Genomic DNA, 21,294 nt, shown 5'->3' with positions numbered 1-21,294 from the left:
TGTTTTGAGACTTGCATCCCACAGATTCACTATGCTTTCTGTTGGTCGATATATCTACAGATTGACACTTCGACTTTGTCACCTTCATCCACAGTTATTCCTTCACACCTTCCCTACCTGCCTTTTCAGTTTAGTGGTTTTTAAAAATTGCATTTTGTACTTTCCAGGTATGTAAAATATCCAAAAATGTTGACCCTACAAAAAAAAAAAAAAAAAAAACCAAAAAAAAAAAAAACAAAACATTTTGAAATAAAGTTAAATTAAAATTATGATAATATACAAGCTTGTTTTTGTTTGTTTTTTTAAACAAATGCAGTCTTTAATTATTGTCACTACATCAAAAAAAAAAAAAAAAGTGCATTCAATTGAATTTCAGAAGAGATTTATTGAGTATAAACAATTCAACAGTGGCAAGCGTGAAACAGAAGGCATTTTCACTTTGAGCAGTCATCCGCTCACCGAGCTAATTTCAGATAAGATGAGCTCCATATGAACATATTTAAAATACACAAAACTGTTGTATTTACATTCCAGTGGCTGTGGGTGAAACAATGAATAAACAGCTTCCAGACAGCAAGGCAGCTTTAGAATAGACTAATTAGATCCGAGCTCATACGTAACAGGCTGAGGATGATCACTTATAGCAATACAAAGCCCTGAAAACAGTTCATTTCAATCCTTACAAACTGAGTAGGTATATGCCTGCAGCACAGCATGCAAATTAGCATTTTTCTTCAAAACAAATAAGAAGATTCATACGAGAGATACTTTGGGCACATTGTATCCCTTTATCAATGGCCAATTTTCCTCAGCGAGCCTTAATACAACCCACCAGGACTTATTGTGCCTCTGTGTTTACCCCTTTAACAACTTTCACTTACATGTATACTTTTTGCATTTTTGCTGCCAGCGACGATTTCTCAGCCTGGCTACAGCTTCGACAACACAAATTTAAATTCTCCTTTCAATCGTCAGATGATATTGTACCATAGCTGTGCTGTAAAAACTATTTACACATGTAAGAGGAGCATTTTACGATGCAGCGGCTGTTACAACACAACCGTACATCGTGTATAAGATTGATTGGGTTCCTACAGATTTCACCACTTTTTATTATAGGTTATTGTTTTTAAAATGCCAAGATTTTAGTAACCAACTGGCCTGAACCTAGCACATAAAGAGACCTCACAACAGGTTAAACAATGCTCATCTGTGGTTCAGAACTGAACAGTTCCACAATTATCAAATTGCCCTGCACAGGTTGTTATGTCTCCTCTTGTAAGCTACTAATCTCCATTAACCATTAAGAGGAAACAAAGTTAAGAAATTAGATTAATTGCCTCTAGTCATCCTGTTAAACAGTATTTACATCAACACTGTGATCAAAGTGAAGAAACGGTGAACATAGAAGAGAGCAGTTCACCTACTGTTACATATCCCAAGTTCAGTGTTATTGTGAAGTAAACTAATTGCTTCAGGGCAGGTAATGATAAACAGACCTCATGATCCTTGCAGACCTTCCTTCTCATAAGAAGAACGAGTGATTGCTATACAATGTTTCTAACCACAGGTCATCTCTTTGTAGCAAGTAATTACAATGACCTTAACTCCCCATCTATCAGAAATTTTAAGTAGTAACAACATCAAAATTCTTTCATTCAGGTACAACATTAGATTTTTATTTTTATTTTTATTTATTTTTTTTAAATAGCCCTTTTATATGAACAGGCATAAATGGCATGGGAACAAAGTGTTAAAGAGAACTTTATTCGCAAGTCATTTCTGCTTCATGAGTAATTAAATAAGCAAATAATATCAAAGCATTACACATGATACAATAAACCTAATTACACAATGATAAGGAGTATGTATAAGGATTTGAGTAAGATTCATTTCAGACCAGAGTTGATGTTTCCTTTTAAACTACATGAGGCTTTATGGAGACAACAGCTCATCAGTTTTGATGAGTTAACGGTCACATCAACAAAACAGCTCATTCTTGACTTAGATGAGAAACAAAAAACAAAACAACAAAACGGAAAGCAGCAAATGTGCCACTTCCCTCCCTGTGAAGGTTACATGCATGTAGTTTGGTATCAAACAGCAGTGATAGGCAGTCAGCCACTTACTGAAGTATCTCACACTGTTTCTCACGGTCCAGCATGACTAGGCATGTGTGTAAAAGGGTGTGAATAGTGGTGGACAGTCCAAGAAGTTGTCTTCACTCTACGTACAACTTAGTGCGATAAGGGCAGGCACACTACTGGCAAAACTTCTTCATGAGAGAATTTCTTTTTACTTGCAAAGTATGTTTGCAGATGCGCACAAATATACAGTGTGTGTGTGTGTGTGTGTGTGTGTGTGTGTGTGTGTGTGTGTGTGTGTGTGTGTGTGTGTGTGTGGCGAGAGAGGCTCAAGGTTGATGAAACTAGCAGAAGCGGGATTTCTCATCTATTTGATGAGCTTGTTGGCCCTCTGGTTTGCTTCATCAATGCGCAGCTTGTTCATGTCCGCCTAAAGACACAGACAGGTGGAAAGGGGCAGTTATACAGCTGTTTTTCCTTCCCCAAGTAGCAATTTATTATCAGTTGTAAATTTTTATGAGTAAGTTTCCATTCTCTTCCTCTGTAAGAACATATGCATGTTTGTGAATGTTTTTACAAAAATCTGATATACATGAGGGGGTAACAGCCCATCATATGAAGCAATGAGTCGACGCAGACATGAGCATCAACTACATACAATTCAAATTATTTAGGGGGGAGTGTAGAAAACAAACAAACAAACAAACAAAAAACAGCAACTAAGTGTTTTATGGATCAGTAAAGTAAATTTACTTGGACCCCTTTTCACATTTACTAGAGGTTCATGTGATTTTAAGCCGTTTTTACCTTGTCGTTGATGCGGTCAATCTGTTTGTTCTGCTTGTCTATCTCACTTCCCATGTCCACAGCAAGGCTTTTCAAGTTGCCAATGATGCTGCCGACCGCCTCCAAATTCTCCTCCATTTCATCTTCACGTGCATCATTGGTTATTCTGTTATACATATGCAAAGTATACATATGTTCTGTTAAATTGACTGCAATAGTTTTGGCAACACCAAAAAGTTCAAGACTTTTAGCAATATAAAATAACCAGGACAGTACCTCTGGATGTATGGGCCTGATGGTCCCGCAGCATTAACCTGGGCAGCCTGGCCATTGCGGACGCCTGAAGGCTGCTTTGAGACCACTTTTGAGCCATCTGCATCATTTTCACCTTCAGTTCCTCCAGTACCCCAGGTACGCTTATACCGTGAGTCATTCTCGATTGATGACACTCTGGAGCGAAAAAACAAAACAAAAAAACAGCGTGTCAGGATGCACGAACAAATACAGAAGTACTTAAATTCAGTCACTGCAACAATTACATATGTTCAGTAATAGCCATGAAACTCAAAGGATTCCCTACCTTATATCTTGATAATCAAAGAATCTTCTTCTCCAAAGTGAAAGCATTTTGGGAAGATTTTTTTTGCATGTTAAAACCATCATAGGATCTCAATGTGCACACAAAGTGACACTCCAAAATCATCGCTGCATGGAGGATTTTAAGTGCATTTAGCCCAGATGAGTATGCGGCTCACATTAAGAAGTTGGCTGGAACACCATCACATTTCCGATCTGTCCATTAATGATTGGAAATGCTCACAAATTTAATCAGCAATCTTCTCACCACGAAATGTACATTTGCCAAGCAGAGAGTTTTTTTTCTCCTTATGTCAACACACACAGACATTGTGAGCCACATTTGGGCCACAGCAGCCAATCAAGTATTCGTGAGAAATGTTCCTGACTGACCACTGATATTGTGGAGATCTTTAAGCAAATAATATTCAATATTTTAAGAGTTGTAAGCAAGAGGGTCACAAAGCTAAAACATACATTTTCTGAGGGTCTTGTTAATTTTCCTTGAAAATGTGAATGAATAAAGCCCCATGTTCACAACTTAGCCGTTTAAAGTTCACATTACATACATTTACGCTCTAGACAGGACTGTCCAGAGCGTAAACGTAAATGTTTAGTATCCTTTAAAGGATTAATACTTAGAATACTCTATAGATTCTCGGGAGAAATGCTGCTTGGGAGATAAGTGCTGCCCTCTCATTCTAAAACAAACAAACAAACAAAAACAAACAACCTGCATTGCTTTGAATTTTTAAAAATTCAACCAAATATTCTGCAACCAAGTCCAGCTTTTGTATTAAGGAGCAAAACTGAAAGGTTTTATGTCAATGCAAACAGTAGCAAAGTAATTCAATTGTCACTTAACATGCATAGAAGAAATTAGTGCAATTTTTACTTTTGTACAACACCAAAATAAAAATAACAGGTTGTACTGTAAAATGCAGTTTTCTCAGCTTTACACAGACTGCTTGTGTGTTTGCTTTGTATCATTGTGAACCCCCATAAAAAAACAGTCACGTACACACAATGAACATACAAGCCACCACAGCACAAAAAAAAAAAAAAAGGGTGTTATGGATCCAAAAGTCAGTGATTTAGATCTCTCGGCAGCTCCAAGTATACACTATACCTATCACAGGGGCAGACACAGATGCCACAGCACTTTGAGAGGTCGGTAAGGTTTTTCTCAGCCTGTCTCATGTCCTGGTTGATCTGATCCATGCCTCGCTCCACACGGCTCAGCTGTTCTAAAACAGACAGGCACAGCACACCATGTCAAACTCTGCTTGCTATGCACTAGAAAACGGTTGTAAATTGTGTTTTAAATATCACCTTGATTTATTCATTTTTAGAATAGATTTAATTATACTAAATGATCCCTGGGGGAATTTTCAAACTGGGTCAATAACTGGGCCACTGCAGCAGAAAAGAGGCATATTGTAAAAATACTGCAGTTAGTGCAATAAATAAATACAAATACACAATTGTTTAGCATGGAACATAAACCTGCAACAGCACTCGAAAGTTAAAGCAAATCTTACTCAAATAAAAAGTATAACAATGGCCAATTTTTATGAATGGTGAATTTCAGTACGACAATGAATATATTTGCCTGGATGCTGCAAATTCAGATGTGTAAACCCCCCAACTTAACACAACACTATAGCGTGCCTGCAGCCACTGTTGTTGGTGCAAATTAATTCATCTCATGTCTAGAAAGTAAATATTTCTACTGGCATAACATTCTCAAGCATCTTTACACATTCTTTTCTTGCAATTTATGTTTTGTTTTGGTTAAATACCAAAAATTTTGTACAATCTTGACTTCCTTTGGTGCAAAATAAATAAATAAAAATTTTAATCAGGAAATCTGTACTCTTAAATCATCAAAATTAGAAAAAAAACTGTCATTAAAGGCTATGCTCTTTGGCTGATTTTGACTACCAAGTATTTTTTTTTTCTTTTTAAATCAACAAATGACTCAGCAATTCCTTAAACTTAATCATTAGCATCCAGTAATTGTCTTGATAATACCACAAATATTTAACAGAAAAAAAAACATCTTCATCTACCTCCTTGTTGGTCCAACATCACCACTGTGTTGACGCCTGTTTGTTTGCTCTGAAAAACAAGTTAAAAAGTCAAATGTCTACAAATTAATTTATGCATTTAAAATATGGTAAATGGCCTGCATTTGTATAGCGCTTTTCTAGTCCATAGGACCCCAAAGCGCTTTACACTACATTCAGTCATTCACCCATTCACACACACATTCACACACTGGCGATGGCAAGCTAGATTGTAGCCACAGCTGCCCTGGGGCGCACTGACAGAGTTTGTTAGATTTCAGAATTAGGATAAAAGGGAAGTGGCCATTTTATCTTGTGTCCTTGTTCTGGTCTACAGCTCAAGCACACAAACCCTCCAGCTCACACAGCCTCTCTCAGAGAGCAGAACAAGGACCAACATTTCTGGTTTCAGCCAAAAAACTGACAGGTAGTAACAAATGCTTTGCTAAAGCAACAGCACAGTCTAGGCATCTCCAATCAGGGTTTGGGCATTTAAATACTAACAAAAATATAAATCTGGATGCTTAATCAAGCCACAGTTCTTGATCCCACCTCAGGTAATGGCCTACGACAAAAACAAAAAACAAAACCTGTCTGGCTGCTACAGCAAGACTCCACTGAATATATCACAGTGGTTTATTGGCAAGAGCAAAATCAATAAAGTCTCACCTCTTCTGCCATCTGTAGCATCCTCCGTGTGCTTTCAAGTGACTTTAAAACAAAAGACAAACAGAAGGCATTAGAGTGTAACGAGAATTCAAGGTTCTAGTTAAAAGTAATCTGTAAACAGACTGAAAAAACTCTAGTAACTGTAGTTACACCTAAGACTTCTTATGCTGCATTGGTTTATCTGGCTCAATTAGTGTGCAATCCCATGCTACAAATAAGAGGCAGCTAACAGGGCAGTGTTCTGTGAACTTAAGTATAGATATAGTTTTAAAACTTGGATTGCTTAACTGCTAATGTAAACAGATACACTGATTATTGTGCGAGAGAGAACGAGAGACAGAGAGAGAACGAGAGATAGAGAACGAGAGAGAGAAAATCAGGAAAGTGGAAAGATGCAAGTGATAAGCAAAACAGGGAAGATGCTACACATCTGATATTCACAGATAAATGAAAGTAGATACCAGCAAATTTATAAAACCACATTTAAGAGTATGGAGCTGTAGGTTAATATGGTATACTGTCTGATTTAATTTCCCTGCACTCTAAGAGCACTGCTCAGCTGTAAGCTCCTCAGCACTGTGCAGTCATTGGGGGAGAAGTGTATGCACTAACAGCAATAGAGCTGATAGTGAACACTGATTCACTCAGACTCCTTCAACACAAAATTAAATCTGACAACTCTGAACTGATGGCTTTTTTTTTTTTAATTCTTAAAGAAAAACTAACTCATTCCTTGTTCCAGTCAATCAGTTGTGAGGATGTGCTGTATTTCTGTCGTATGTTGTTAATTGAAATGTTTGAGCATCCTGACATGGTATACTGGCGTCACTTTTTTAATGTGCACACCCAATATATAAAAAAAGCTTAAGATTTCCAAGGATAGCGTGGACAACAATACAAATACACCCACAGACACAAAGTGACGGCGGTGAACTGGAATGCAGTCGGTTCAGGTGAGTTACAGCTTTTGTTTCTCTATTAATAGTAAACGCAGTGAAGAGAACAGAGCATCCAGAGGAGTGGAGGACTGAAGCACATATGCGACTTCATTGTTACCATCACTAATGAACTGCTAACGAGAGCGCGAGGACCAGATTCCTCATTCTCTGTGTTATGTTTGCTCTGAATACATTAATCAGTGAGCTGAGAAACAGACAAACACAGAATTGGCGAGAGGGATATGATGAGCTCAGCCAGGTTTCTGTTGGCTTAGCCAGAACATCACTTGGGTGGATAAACATTACATTATGTCTCCCAAAATCCTTGAACTTGGCTAATTAAGCTTGAAACCACTGTCTTAGCCAAATTTTCCAGATCGGGATGCTGCGACAATTCTTTGAGAAACAGATGAATCCTGAGGTGTTTCTGTTATTTGTTAGGAATGGCTTAATTGAAAGTAAAGTTAGGTGAGGTGCATGACAGTTGTTATTCTACACACAGAGAAGCAGAAAATTGCTTATGGGTATTAACTGGCTGCAATATGTCAGGATTATCAGAAAATATCACAAATATTTAACTAATTTTACAGCCTCGAGGGTCTTTAAACCTAGTTTTTTTGACTGCAAAACAGCCGTGATATTAGAAAGACACCTCATATTTAGCTTCCTAAAGATAATCTGGTCTTATAACCAATTCCTGTAATGCCCTGACACATTACCAGTCCCTGCATGACAGTGTTTCAGGTATGATATGAGTGGTTACCCAAAGCCAGAGTGGTAAGCATTAGCAGAAGGACCCTCCCAAGCCCTGTCCCTTCCTCTTTTCTCCTACGTCAACCAGGCAGCAGCAGACAGAAGAAAGATTAAAAGAAGATTGCAGGTTAAGTCAGAAAGCACACAAAGAGAAAAAGAAACAAAAGCCACAGATAATTAGTACAGTAAAAATTACATGAAGGTGAAGTGCACAGCTACAAGCCCAGCTAGCAGGTTAATTTGCTTCCATTTGATTCAGATGGCTGATTATATGATACCCTGAAGTGCTGATTAAACAATTATCTCCCTGATAATAAAACACTAAGATATAGCTGATAACATTTAAACTGTCAAAACCAGAGGGGTAAGGGAGCTATCAGGTTAAATTAGGCGTAAAGTTATACACACACGCGTGCGCACACACAGGCACATGCATGCGCACACTTCCTATGAATACTGTTAGTGGTTTAAATATTTCAGATTTGTTGCTTATACTTATGAATACTATATAAAATATTCAAGAGCTTTCCTGCCAGAGTTAAAATAAGATGACCAATATCTCTCTCGGGTATTTATGCCAAATTTGGAGCTATAGCTTATGTTCTTTTCTAAGGATTCAAAAACCAACTTTCATAGGTGCTAGCTGGTGGATAGTTTTAACCTTCAGTCAGACCCTGGTTATTTCTCCTGCACACAAGCTAACTGTGGTTTTGCATGCGGGACGTAATAGCTGCCCGGACTTACAATGCTAGCCTTCTGGATGCCTAGCATTGGTTTGTCATCAAGCGACACTCAATGAAAATCCCTTTTTATATTCAAACTGTGATCACTTATTGAATGCTGTCTGGGGATAAACAATTTCTAAGTCATTACCCAATTATTTATTGGGAAGTTTCCTGAAGAATTATGTGATTTACAACTAATTATTAGGAATTCTTGGCTGCTGTAATGAAATGCTAAGTTTGAATCCAAGTAAACATTCATTCATTACTAATTTAATTTTTATATAAACTTGGCTTGTCTCTAGGCAGATTTCTACCATTTATACTACACTGACCCTACCCAACCCTACAAATACATATACTAGTCCTTTATACTGGTAAGTAAATGGAATACATTCAGCAGATGTGTTTTGCCTTGTAGCCAAATTAAATTGACGCGTCTAGGAAAATTTATACTGAAAAGCTCATATACAGAGCATATAAGCAAACTTATGAAGTGCCTCCCTTTCAGCATAATCCATTTCCCTGCATGACATTCGTACATTTACAAACTCTATATTACAAACTCACTTTAAGGAAGTTTCACAGTTCGACAGATGATGACACAATGGATGTGAGTATGCATTGTTTAGGAGTCAGTACCTCATCAGTCACTTGGTTGGCCCTAATCGCCATCTGTTCCACAGTCATGTCATCCATGTTGCTGGTGTCCTGTTTGGAGGCTCCTCCCGTCTTACTGAGCTCAATAGTCTGAGGCCTGCAAGAGGGGCAGAGTTCAAAGGTCACTAAATAGCATCAGAGTGCATCAATTATCATGAAATTGCAACTTATTTTTTAAGTTGAGCACAGTTGCCATGTGAACTTTGCAAGTGTTAACAAAATTTAAAGAACAAAAAACAAACATGGTTATATAATATGTAACTTATATAATATGTAATAAGCTTCTTTTACATGAATTTCCTGCAATAAAACAGCTGATATATCAAGGCTTCTGATGCAGCCACGATATCGACAATAGCAGATGAAGGATATCAAGGCCACACTTCCCGTTCACCAGTCATTATCAAAACAAACCAATGGTTTCCGACCTTTTAACCAAAGCCTGTTGAATAGGAGAAGTGGAAACCTGATATTTTCAGGTATCAAAATGATGTTGCTTGCAGATACTGTTTATATTGTGCTTACAGATGTGTGCTTATAGAGATTACAACTCATTAAATGTTCGGTCTACTTTGTTTCCTGGCTTGTTCGTAGATAAATCTACCAGAAAAACTGTGATAAGTTGTGGTGGAAAGTTTCCTCACATTGACAACCCGCTACAAAGTTATCAAATCTGATTTGACAACATTTTTTACAGCAGTGAACCATAAATGTAGAACAATTAATGTTTTAAAAAATAAGGATAAATGAATCCATCTGTTAAGATTTGGAAAGACCACAAAATAAAAGAAAAAAAAAAAGGCTCAGTGTTTTACATTACTAAAAATAGAGGACGCATTTAAAAGGTTAAGCATTTAAATGTGCAATCAATGTTCACCTTGTTTGTATCCATCATATGGAGAGGGAAAGAAAAGATGCAAAATCCAAACAAATCTCTTTTCCTTTCCCTGAAGGAGTGTTGCGAGTCTGGACACAGAGCTGGCTTAGTGATAAGGCATGTAAAGCTTAGCAGTGGGATGGCTAGTAGAATCATGTATGCCAACAATGAGGGAACTTTGATGTGGAGCTTATGATATGGAAATCAGAGGCGTGAGACTGGATAGTGACAACTAGCAGGAAACACTTATCGTGCCTGCCTACGATACATAAAAGTGAATTTAAATCACTGGTTATTATTAGACATTTTAAGGTTGCAGCTCAGTGAAATAACCAGTAAAAGTTTATAAAAAGCACATGAAATAAAGTCCTTAAGGAATATTTAGAGGTTTACGGTGGTATTTACATTTGTTAACTTATTCGACTACAACTAAGTGATGAGCTTGTGATTTTCTTCAGAATTTTCAAAATGCATCAACCTCCCGCTGCATGAAACAGATGCAGTGTACGTCACTAAATAAAATTGGAAAAGGAAAAATCATGATACCATAAACTGATATAACAAAATAAAAAGTGAGTTTTTACATCTTAAGTCAGTACCAGAGCTACTTTTAACACAGAACTGTGAAAATGAAGTGCATAAATACCTAAAACACAGCTATGCTGCTACATTAGAATAATTATATAACAGCAGATGCTCTCTGTGGTTGGTTTAACACGAAACTAATGACAAAATGTGATTATAAGATAACAGGCTGTGCACTCACTAGTATCTTTATGGTCAGCATATGTACTGAAACACTAAATCAACTTAATTAGAACAGTATAACATCCATAAAATCCATGTCCTGTCATATATCCATAAAAAAGGTGCCTTGTAATGTGAATCAAACAACTTTCCTTCCTCTGTGTTAAACACTGAATTCTTAAGAAGCTTCATTGTCAGTTACTCAGTCACCAAAAACTGGTAATGCCTGAGAACAAAGGCATTACCAGTTTTACTGCTATAATCTTGGATGTGATTAACTTCCAGAGCTGGTCACATCAGGATGCACAAGTCCATGTTTGCCAGCTCAGTGCATGCTCTGTTCAGATCAACATTCAGATTTCATGATCATGCACAATTTGTAAAAACAGCAGGCTAGGCATGAGGCAGTATCATCAAGAAGCTGTGAACAGCAGCAGGAAGAGCTGACCGTGTCTAGCAACTAAAACCCAGAAAGTGTGAAAACTGCCTGTTTTTTTGTGCCCTCTGTAGTTTTCAAACAATGCAGAGTATGAATAGTTCAGTCAAAACAAGACAGATGAAAACAGATCAGAAGAAAATGCTTATGTTTGTTAGAGATCTAAAAACAAGATACACGAGGAACAAGCTGTCTCCCAACTTGTATTGTGCATTTCAGTACAATTCATTTAGAGGAACAAAGTGTGTTAATTGTTGCAGTTATAATTTGGATCACATAATGAGTGATGTTAGCTCGTGCAGGAGTTTAGCAGATACAAATCCAATCCAAACAAAATTACTTTGTCAGGTGACCTTCATGCAGTCTCGTATCATGGGATATGCTAAAAATGACTGGCGTAATGGCCTCAGACAAGCTTTGGTGAACAAGGCAACATTAGATAAAGCTCATCATAACCAAAGAATTAAGCTTGTTTTCCTATCACTGTACTGTCAAGGGCAGAAGCAGTAAACTGTAAAAACAAAGCTGAATCATTTACTCCAAGGCTAGAGTTTTTAGATGCAAACACTGCTGCTTTTTTCCCCCCTCATTTTTCCTGTCATCTGCTTTTCCTTGTTAACATTCAAGTGGCATTTTCCTGTTTTGCAAATAACCCCTGAACTTCAAGTTCCCTTTCAAACCTGCAGCCCCTAAACATCCTGAGGGGAAAAGGAAAGGAAAAAAGAAAAAACAAAATACGGACAGTCTACTTGGCAGACAGTGCAGAGGATTTAATGTTGTTGACTCTGCTTTTTGGACAAGAGTGCACTTTATTCACTCAGGCTTCACTGCCTTTTCTGACCGATTATTGGACTTGGCAAGACACTGATGTGAGTTTACAACTATAACAATGAAGGTGGACTCCTTTACACACCTACACTCTTTAGATAGCCACGATGAGGGCAGATGAACATGTCAGCGATACATAATAAATGTGACAGTAAAAGCAGAGCTTTTTATAAACTGATAGCAAATGTTCTCTGTGTTTAGCCACATATGTGACTAGATTTACTAAGTATATGACTTAAATATTATATTTTGTTTATTTGCACCCCAAACTACGTACCCAACCCTTAAATTCATTCCACAGTTAATACAAACAGAAAAATGTTAGTTCAGAGGAACAAAGGAAATAATACAACCGAGGCTAAAGAACATACCGATTCATGTTGCAGTTTCTTCACTTGACCAAGCACAAGTGGCAAACACCACACAGGGAAATGCGTTTCTTGTTCTTCTACCCAAACCTGTTCCTCCAGATTTGATTGGAGCACAGGTGGCGTCTTATTCCAATCACGTTGAACACATATCCTCATTTCACTCTTGATGTTTTATTTTCTTTAAACAATCAGACAGAAGCTATTGTTCAACGATTTGTCCTTACAGGCTGTCTTGAATAAAGACAACCTATTTATTATGCCGAGGAGGAAAGTGTGTCATGTTTTGGGTAGGAGGGTTGACTAATAACAAACAAGGGGACCTATGACATCATACCAGACAGGCAAAGCCTAAACTGCGACATTTGATTCAACTATTTGTAAACGATAAAAGCATTCTTCAAGACAGAAGACTGAGGAAAATACGACATGTGGTTAATGATTCCTGCTGTAACACGTATCCACACACCTGACTGTGGTTAACTGCCAAGTGGCCACGTAACGTGGATCACTTGATAAACAGGTGAAAAAGCATTACAAGTAACCCCCGTAGTTTCAGGCAGTGTCCCACACCCATTACACTATCACTGGGGCCGAGAGGTTTCCAAAACAAAACTTCTTAAACGCAATGAAAAAGTTACAAAAGAGGAAGAGACAAATGTCAAACAGTTTATCAAAGCGAATTAAACTTGTCTTACATTGTCTGAAAACTTGCAGTGGTGCTCAGCTATCGCAAAGAGGGTAAAATCCGAGAGGGTAATTTCTTAAACAGGCTAATGTACGTGCTGGCCTGCTAGTTAGCTAGTTCCGCTTTCTTGTCAACTAACGCTAACACTGAAACAGCTGTGTTGAGAGGAAAGTGTAGATAGATATTTTCCAAGGGAGTAAATACTTACAGTTAACCCTCCTTGTTTTTTTTAAAAAAAGATGACCTGAAAACTCCTCCTTCTTGACGGTATGTGAACTTGGCGCTGGCAACTCCCGAATTCCTTCACTGGTTCCGCTGTCTGTCCGAAGTTACGATGGTGCTTTCAAATGCTGTCGGAAATATGAAAACTCAAAACTTTCAATGGACCTTGCATCCCACGTGTTGCCCAGAATGATTTGAGGCACGGCATGCATTATTTCTCTCCCTATAGGTTTAACAATCTAAAACTGAAAAAGTAGTCTAGTTCTCAGGTAGTCAACTTTACATGAAAAGTTGACTTAAATATAACTGTTAAACTACTTGTGTTTTTTGTCTGTGTTTATCTTTCAGCTGCTGTATACTGATTTAACAAAATCACGAGATAATACAACTTGTGTGAAGTTACTTGGCTTTCAATTTTTCTTTCTTGCTAATCAATTTTCTTTGTGGCCTTACTGTGCATCAAACTGCGACTCATAGAGAAGTGAGCGTTCCGTCAGCACTGAACGCAACACATAATGATGCGCGTGTCCTGTCATATGACTCCAGAGGAAAAAGAAGAAGAAGAAAAAAAGCGCTGCTCTTTTTCCCCACATGAGTGCAGCATTTACCCTTCACCTGGACCTCCCCCCCTCGCCCCCTCGCCCCTCCCCTCTTCTGGGTATTTTACATGAAGACAGACTGTTGGATATTTTTCATAGTGTTTCTAAGCGATGCTCTGAAATCCGAGCCTCTAGCAAAGAATCTGCTGTGTAATTCCCCAAGTTTTATGGTTTAAACCACAAAAGCCTTTTGAAGGTGACTGCAAAGACACCGGGCAGAGTGCCAGCCACAATATCAGCTGACAGTGTCTAAAAGGCAAGTTTTATTTTTCTCTCTAACTGGAGCTAAATATTTTCCCTGTTGGGTCACCTATAGCTAAATATGTACAAGCTGAAAAGCCTGTTATAGCTCCAAATTTGCACAAGGGATGCTCCAACGTTGCCCTCACCAAACTGGCCATGGTGCCTGAATGATTCTTAGCTCTCTCTGCCCATGTATCTTTTATAGAGTCTACATAGCATGCATTATTCAGCAATAACACACGGCCCATCTGGACTCCTGCAAATGTGTTTGTGCATGTGTCTATGTAAGGGTGTTGGGGTCCATAGTTAACTTTCTTGCTGTGCCATTTCACCATTTCACGCCACATCCAACAGTGCCTGAAGAGCTGAAATTATTTCTTCTGTAATTACAACTAAGGTATAATGTGTGTGTGTGTGTGTGTGTGTGTGCGCGCGCACGCGTGTGTGTGTGTAAGAGAGAGAGAGGAAGGTAAGGGCAAAGAATAGAAAGAGAAATATATTAGGTGAATGTGTAATAGTGACTGCAGATGGCACATTGAGGAACAAGCTCTTTCATCATCCTGTTCCTCATTAATAGAGATGGGAGTGCTGCCCTAATTCCATAATTCCTAAATCATGCTAGTTAGTTGAGTATGAGGAGACAAAAATACAAGGGAGAGAGGAGAATAGATTAGCCTATGCCCTAATAATGTGTTTGAGAGCGCAAGGAAGCATCAGAAGAGGAGATGAAGGGGGAAAGGGAAAGAGGGGGGGAGAAAAATGGAGATCGCCATCTGTATTTCCTCGGTTGCTTTTTGATTGTTGCCAAAACTAACATCATATAGGCCAAGTTTATTCTCGCCAACTATTGTCCCATGTGTATGGCAGCCAGTGAAAATAGATAAAATAATCAAGTGATTAATTAGATCTGGAAGAGAATACATGGGGATATAAAAGAGCGTGTCTGAGCATGTGTGTCAGTGACATAGCCCTGATTTCTTGTTTCTCGTGATTTCAAGGAGCACATCTGTTCATTTCTGGCGCCGCTCCAGTTGGATCGTACATCCATCTTTCCTCGCACAAGGACCGAGACGTGGGAATGTTTCAAGGCCTTGCTTGATCGGGCTTAATTTAACATTAGGCTAATTCCGCTGATACCTGATACTTGTCAGGACAACGAATTGGCTGACCAAGCGTGCATCTCAATATTCAGAGATAATTTCATTCCCTCGTCTCCTTTTCACTGCAGTCTACTCTTTCTCCATTTGAATTGAGCTCTCATGTGAAGCAATTTGAAGGAAACTAGAGACATCGATAGCCATTAGCCCGCTTTGCACAGGAGGGCCAAACATGGAAAGCCAAAGCTCATCTATTATTCATGTGCCTCAGTTTTCCCCCAAAACAACATTTCTGATATTCTTTTTACATCTCGTTGCCAAAAGCGACAAGTCAGTAGTTTCAAATAACGCTTTTAAAACAAAGCTGATGAGTGTTTCAAGCTAGCACTAGCCCTTACAAACCCCAAAAGGGAAAAGTGCCCATTGTCTGTCTGGCTGTTTATGTCCGGATATGGGGAAAACCTAACAAGCTTAAGTGAACATTTCATTTTGACTTATTAAACATTAAACTTTCTTGTTAGATCAGTCCAGCTGCAGAGACAGTGGAATGGTCACAATCTTCCTCCTCCAACCAGCATTACATCCATGTTTGTTCAGACTTGACCTTTGACCTTTCATACTCAAATGTTTATGCTTTTAGACATTTGTCAGTGTGTGAATTCTCGATTTATAGGTTAAAAGGTCTGGGAAGGGGTACAAAATAAATGTAGGGTAATAAATTGATGAATTCTACAACAATTGTTTTTTAAGTTAGAAAACTAATTCTCATTGATTTACTTTTTGCTTTCTTTTAAACAGTTTAACAGTTAACGCTTACTTAAATGACAGTTTGTGTAAAGGGAAAATCATCATCAATGTTGGTGAAAATTAAAACAAGTCGTAAACAAACGGCTCAAAGTTTCCACTCAATTCCGGCTTATAATGTTATAGAATTTAAAGACAGTCTAAAAATAGAAGTAAAATATTAAGACACACTGTTGTGAAATATTAAGGATTTGAGATAACCCCCTACTGAGATAAACAGCTGAAGACAGTTGCTCAGATGCCATAAAACCAGTGCAGAAGAAGACATCATAAACAGATGATGCAATTAAAACGAGCAAATTTCAAGTGAATTTTGTTTGTTTCATGTATTATTTCTTTAATCTATTTTAATGTAATTTAACTCCTTCTTGAGCCACCTATCTGAACATTTACCCACTGCAAGTGTTGGTCTTGTTTAAAGCTTGAGTGTAATATTTCAGCTTCAGTTTGCATTCTCATTCATTTCCACCTTTAAAAGAAAGAAGGCAAGTGCACAAAAATGAACTTAGAGATACTTGAAATCTATCTGGACACAGCTTTGTGCATAGAGGAGGTCTTTCATCTGTCTTTTGCAAAATCAGAAATCTAGTGGAGTATTTTCCTTCTAAATGCAGTTTAGACCATGGGCATACAGTAAAGTGCAAGTGCAGTCAGTACATGAGATCTCCTTTTATGCTCGTTTCTAGCTCAATGTTTTTATTCTGGGACTATGGTAGTGTGAACAATTTAAAGTTCAAAATAATTTATCTTATACTAACCTACTGTGAAGCCACTTATTTCATCCACTGCCTGAAACGAGCTCTTCTCTCTGAAAGACCACCCCGCTTGAAGAAAGCTTTCTCCCGATTGGCTGCCCATCCCAAACAAAAGGTTTTAAAAGCAGGTCTTCGAAGCTCTTATTGTCATAGCCAGATCTGAGTACCTTAAATGATCATTTGAATGATTTCCCCTCTCTACTCATATAGAACCACGAGTAGAAAAAGCCTGAACTGACCACCAACCATTGCTACAGCATTTACAATTACAAAAAGCGTAATAGGTCAACTTCGAAGACACTGCTTGGTTATTAGCACTTGCAGGCCACCCTTCTTGAAATCTGATGGAAACAGAAGAGGAAAGGCTATCAAGTTATTCACTCTCCTTGTTGTCAGCAGTTCAGATTAGCTGTCACATCACTGAGGGAGAAACAGCTGAAGATTGGAGAGGGTGATTTCATCTGAATAATTTCATGCTTTGACTGGCAGAGCTCACTGCTCACCGTCCCACAGCTTTGATGTCAGAGGAAGATAGACTGGGCAAAATAAAGACCCAGGTGCAGTCTAATATACGAATACAATCATCAGCACTTTGGAGGAAGAAAACAAAAAACAAACAAAGTTAATTCACATTTCCACTGAAGAAATTCCACTCACTTGGCTTGATTTCCGAGTAGACAAAAAGACAATCTTTATTTGTGTGTTTCTCTCCTTGCTCTGACTTCTGTGTTTACTTTTGACTGACTTTAATGACTGAGGTCAGCGTCCACAAGAACACAACAAACAGAAAAGGAGACAAACTCATACATGACGCTCAGCCCCGGAGGCATCCTACCACTACCAACCATGGATCACAAACCAGAGAAGAAGAAGAACAATAGAAGGACAGCATCAGTGGAATAGAAGAAGAGAAGACACATTTTTTAAATCTTCCACAGGCTATACCCCATCACTGCTTTCCACACAGGAGTAATTAACAGTGATTTTAAATGCTACAAAAATAAGATGAAGTTGGGAAAGAAGTGCTTCCCCTTGTTTGTGTTTTCTTGTGTGTGTGTGTGTGTGTGTGTATGTGGTGTGTGATTGTACATGTGTGTATGTTCATGCCATGTCTTTGTAAATGTCTAGATCTGCATTCGCTCTTCTACATGTCTTTACATGTGTATATCTGTACATGGGTCATCGTGTGTATGCAGGTGTGTGTTCACAGTGCTTACTCATTATGTTCACTTCCCAACATTAAAGAGGTCTCAGTCCCATCATACACACATGCTTTCTCTCCCCCCCTCCCTCCTCTCTTCGCTCTCTCTTTGTGCTGTTCCCTTTATAGTCATGACCATGAATGCTCCCACCATCTCAGAGGAACAGTCTCGTTATCAAAGACTAAACATGTGTATGTGAATGTGTGTGTGCGTGCGTATACACCCATATGTGTTATTTAGTGATGCTACCACACACTTACACACGCACACACACACACACACATCTCGCCTCATTTGCCACAGTCTATGCGCTTCCCTTATTGGTTTAACCCTCAGACCCAGGACCAGCTTCAGTCAGTGTTTACGTCCATTGTGATCTGGCCTGGGCTCTGAGGGCTGATTTCCAGTCAGTTTCACCCTGTGGGTCCATTTATCTCCGGGCCCAAGCTAATCCATCAACGACTGAAAGCCAGACAGGAGAAACCGTGTGAGGAGAGAGGTTAAATTTTCCTTTTGATGTCTGAAAAAGTCTCAGGGAGAGCAAAGGAGCGGCAGCAGGGTGTTTCTGATTTTCCCCATGAAAAAATATATATCATCATTAGAAACAAGATTGATCTGAAGGTTTCACAGTGGTCATGCAACTTAAGTGTCGCCTCCTTTTCTCACCTGTCCTCCGTTCATCCTTACTTCACCCCCCGCCCCAACTCCCACATGTCATCTTTTCAAATCCCTGACTCTTTCATCCTGCCAGTCTGAGAGAAGGTACTGTAAGTGACCACAGTCATAATAATACAGAAAGACAAAGAGGTGGGTGACCAGTGGTACATTCATACATGAGAAAATCATGGTTCCAAAAGTCACCCGACCCATTCAACATTAGACAGTGCTGAAGACGCCTGTGCTGGCCAGGCTGTGATAAATGCTTTGTTTAGAAACACGAATAAGACAGAACACATCCCACCTGAAGATCTACATCTCATCGAACCTACCCCGAACACCCCCACACCCTCCCAATGAAACAGGCTATGGTTATACTTGTCATTTAAATGAGTTATCTGAGTCTCTTCTAAAACTGCATGAGTTTTGTATCACATTGCAGTGACTCTACACTGGATCTGAAAATATCAACACGTGTAATATTACATTTCCCATATGGACGTATTCATGTAAATCTGTGCTCATATTGTTTCCCCCTTTCTTTTCTGCACAGCCTGAGCCACTGTGCTCCTCTCCTCTATGCAATTGCTCTTATTGTTGTTGCAGCTGGAATTGGTCCACATAGCATAGAATTCCAATTACAATGCAAGCTTGGCCACTTCCAATTCTTGGTTTGAGGATTGGATAGCAATGTGAGCAAAATTCAATTTTTGTGCATCCAGGCCTATCGCTTAATGCATTCTGCCGTGATTGCATGATTGGAATTGCCCCAGAACGACAAGTTTAATCATAGCCATGGCGATATCTACCCCATCAGTGGCCAAGAGTCAATAGTCAAATCAAAAGGACCCTCTGATATGAGTGCAGAGGCATTTCTCTTGTGTTTTTCAGCTGAGAGGTGCTTTTCCACCTGGAATTCAGGGACCAGAGATAAACGACAACTTCCCAGACAGCTTAAGACCCAGCCCTCTTAGTCAGGCCTGTGAAGGGTGTCCGTGGCTGGGCCATAAAGGATGCTGGCAGTGGGGGTGGTTGGTGGTTGTATTGAGGTGGCGGTGGGAGCGGAACGGAGACAGAGGGCTTCCCTGAGGGGTGGTGGATTGAGAGGGACAGCCAGCCCAGCCCATTATCCCTGGGCGGGAGCTCCATGAAGAAGGAGAGAAGGGTCACAGCCAGTAGAAGAGTCCCAAGAAGAGTGAGGCCAGAGCAGCTAAGAGGGTCATGCACCCTGCCCTCCAGCTTGAACTTCCATCAGTCAGGAAAGGCTCCGGAGAATCATATCCCGACCCATCTGAAAAAAAGAAATGAGAAAGAGAAAAAAAACGACAAAACATCTGAACTGAGAGAGGACGCACAGACAAAGACAAAACAATCTAAAACACAGCAAATGAACGAGGGGGTGGATTTAGCCAAAGAAAAATGGTAGACAAGTGAAACGATTACGGTTGGGGAGAGGTGGAAAGCAAGCAGCAAAGCACAAAACTCTCATCCTTTAACAGCTAAGGAGCGGCAAAGGAGGAAGAGGAAAAGAAGACGACGGCAACTGAGCTCTGCAGGGGGTTTAACCAACCTAATTACAGTTTAATCACAGAGACTCAGAATCTGGAGCAGCTGACACACAGACACACTCACAAAGACACACACACTCACACACATGTACAACTGCTCAGAGCTCAATGGAATGACAACATTTCACAGAAAAGATGGAAGCTGCAATGTCAGACACATTGCTTTAACAGCAACTCAAAGAGGAGCTGGAGCAACGACAGAATGTACATTGTTTCAGTAATTATGAAGGAGGAGAGAATTTCCTTTTCCCTTAGCGAGATATGGAATGATCTGAACCTGGAAAGCTGTGTAAGCTGACTCTCTTTTATGAAGCTCTTCAAAGCCATGTCATTATCCAGGGAGACGTGTAACTACCCAGGTTTGATTCCTTGGTGGGGTTTAGGCTGGGGGAGGGGGATAAAAATCCACATTCGTAGACATACAGGTAGATTTTCAAGATAACGCAAGTATAATGTAATGCTTGCCATACTCTGATCCCCATGTACGCAAGGCTTCTCTTGAGTTATTTTTAAACAGCGCTATCATTGGACAGCATGGCTCACTAGGGTCAGCACTGCGCTCTGCCTATGAGGAAGCACTTATCAAAGGTGTGTGTTTTAGCAAGCTGCACAGTGACGTGGCAAGCAAGTCATCCCTCATCTTCTCATCATCTGCCTTGTCAACTTTAAAAACAAACCTGAAACATTAGGAAAACTTTAAATCTTTAAATTAAACTTCTACTGCATGCAGCTGGTTTATTATTAGATTGCTTTCTGTTTCCTATGAGTGATTCAAGCAAGTCTGATGATGTTGAGGCTTGGTAACATTCTTAGAGAGCACTTTCAGCCGGCTCTGTTCTCTTTCTACAAGGACAGAAGGTCTCCCTCACACCCAGTGTGATGTGATGTGATTTGATGTGAAGTGCGTATGCCACTTTTTGCTTATGTGTGTGTGTATGTGGGTGCA

The 21,294-nt window shown here is 39.3% G+C and overlaps 2 protein-coding genes across 4 annotated transcripts in view; both read right to left on the bottom strand.

Annotated features, from left to right (window-relative positions):
• Window positions 1-365: 365 nt before the first annotated feature.
• On the bottom strand, window positions 366-13,560 carry snap23.1 (synaptosome associated protein 23.1). 3 transcript variants are annotated; one of them, XM_085258010.1, is made up of 9 exons: window positions 13,212-13,366; window positions 12,517-12,694; window positions 9,240-9,354; window positions 6,185-6,226; window positions 5,519-5,567; window positions 4,576-4,693; window positions 3,147-3,320; window positions 2,892-3,036; window positions 366-2,514 (listed from the first exon to the last, which is right to left on the bottom strand). In XM_085258010.1, the coding sequence occupies exons 2-9, from the start codon at window positions 12,522-12,524 to the stop codon at window positions 2,452-2,454; spliced, it is 714 nt and encodes a 237-aa protein (XP_085114136.1). In that variant the 5' UTR covers window positions 12,525-12,694; window positions 13,212-13,366; the 3' UTR covers window positions 366-2,451. The 3 variants fall into 3 exon arrangements, with proteins under 3 accessions (XP_085114136.1, XP_085114138.1, XP_085114137.1); XM_085258012.1 differs by lacking the exons at window positions 12,517-12,694; window positions 13,212-13,366 and adding an exon at window positions 13,410-13,560; XM_085258011.1 differs by lacking the exon at window positions 12,517-12,694 and having other exon boundaries at window positions 13,212-13,368.
• Window positions 13,561-17,220: 3,660 nt separating this feature from the next.
• Window positions 17,221-21,294, bottom strand: part of efna2a (ephrin-A2a) — an 80,817-nt gene continuing 76,743 nt past the window's right edge. The window contains exon 4 of the mRNA XM_085257709.1: window positions 17,221-20,071. Within this exon, the coding sequence (XP_085113835.1) occupies window positions 19,947-20,071 (125 nt within the window). The 3' untranslated portion in view covers window positions 17,221-19,946. The remainder of the gene's footprint in view (window positions 20,072-21,294) is intronic.

Source organism: Mchenga conophoros, linkage group LG19, assembly GCF_057382185.1.
Source record: "Mchenga conophoros isolate Kocher_MC1m ecotype Shallow Benthic linkage group LG19, M_conophoros_male_GT1.1, whole genome shotgun sequence".
NCBI classification, from domain to species: Eukaryota; Metazoa; Chordata; class Actinopteri; order Cichliformes; family Cichlidae; genus Mchenga; species Mchenga conophoros.
This window is presented reverse-complemented; position numbering and strand designations above follow the sequence as displayed.